Raw genomic sequence first — 739 nt, forward strand, 5'->3', positions numbered from 1 at the left:
CGCTCCCGTCCGGAGCTGCACAGCATCGGGACGGATGGAGAGGGGACACGGCAGCTCCCTGGCCCCTCTCCTCTCTCTCTCCTTGCAGGACGCGGGAGCCACTGGTCACCCCTTCAGGGATGCAGCCTCCAGCGTCCAGGTCGCCTGCTCGACCCAGCTCCCCCAGCCGCAATGGTGGGGTGACACGCCGGCCACCCACCCCTTCCCGGCCGGCCCTCGGCACACAGGACAGCGTGGGGGTCCCCCAGGCGCTGCGTGGGAGCACCCCGGGGAAAACCCCCGTGGTACGGGCACAGGGCAAGCCCACGGCACCCAGCACCCGGCTGACACCGGCACCTCCAAAAAGCACCCGGCAAGGAGGCAAATTGTCCGTGGTGGCTGCCAGGGCACAGGAAAGGGGGGTCCCCACCTCGTCGGCATCCCGTGCCCCCAGCCCTGTCAAGGTCTGTGCCCCATCCCCGCACCGGGATGTCTGGCGAAACTCACAGAGCCGGAAAATCCCACGGGAAGGGAAGCGGGGAGCCCTTGGCCGGGACCAACCGCCCTCATCCCAAAATTCCTCCAGCCAGCCTCCGAAACAGGACAGCAGCGTTAAACCCTCCATCAAAGCCAGCCCGGCTGTCTGCCCACCTCCCACCCCTTCGGCCCAGTTTGTAAATGGGTGCAAGGGCTGTGCTGTTGGGGAGGGTCCCCGAGGGACCCAGCGGTGCCACCCGGCCACTAGCCCGCAGGCTGGGGA

General features: G+C 68.3%; 1 protein-coding gene across 1 annotated transcript in view; it reads left to right on the forward strand.

The window, feature by feature from the left end:
* Positions 1-739, forward strand: part of GAS2L2 (growth arrest-specific 2 like 2) — a 4,146-nt gene that overhangs the window by 2,848 nt on the left and 559 nt on the right. Inside the window, exon 5 of the mRNA XM_009885209.1 lies at positions 89-653. Coding sequence (XP_009883511.1) covers positions 89-653 — 565 coding nt within the window. The remainder of the gene's footprint in view (positions 1-88; positions 654-739) is intronic.

Source organism: Charadrius vociferus, unplaced genomic scaffold (assembly GCF_000708025.1).
Source record: "Charadrius vociferus isolate BGI_N301 unplaced genomic scaffold, ASM70802v2 scaffold54, whole genome shotgun sequence".
NCBI lineage: Eukaryota > Metazoa > Chordata > Aves > Charadriiformes > Charadriidae > Charadrius > Charadrius vociferus.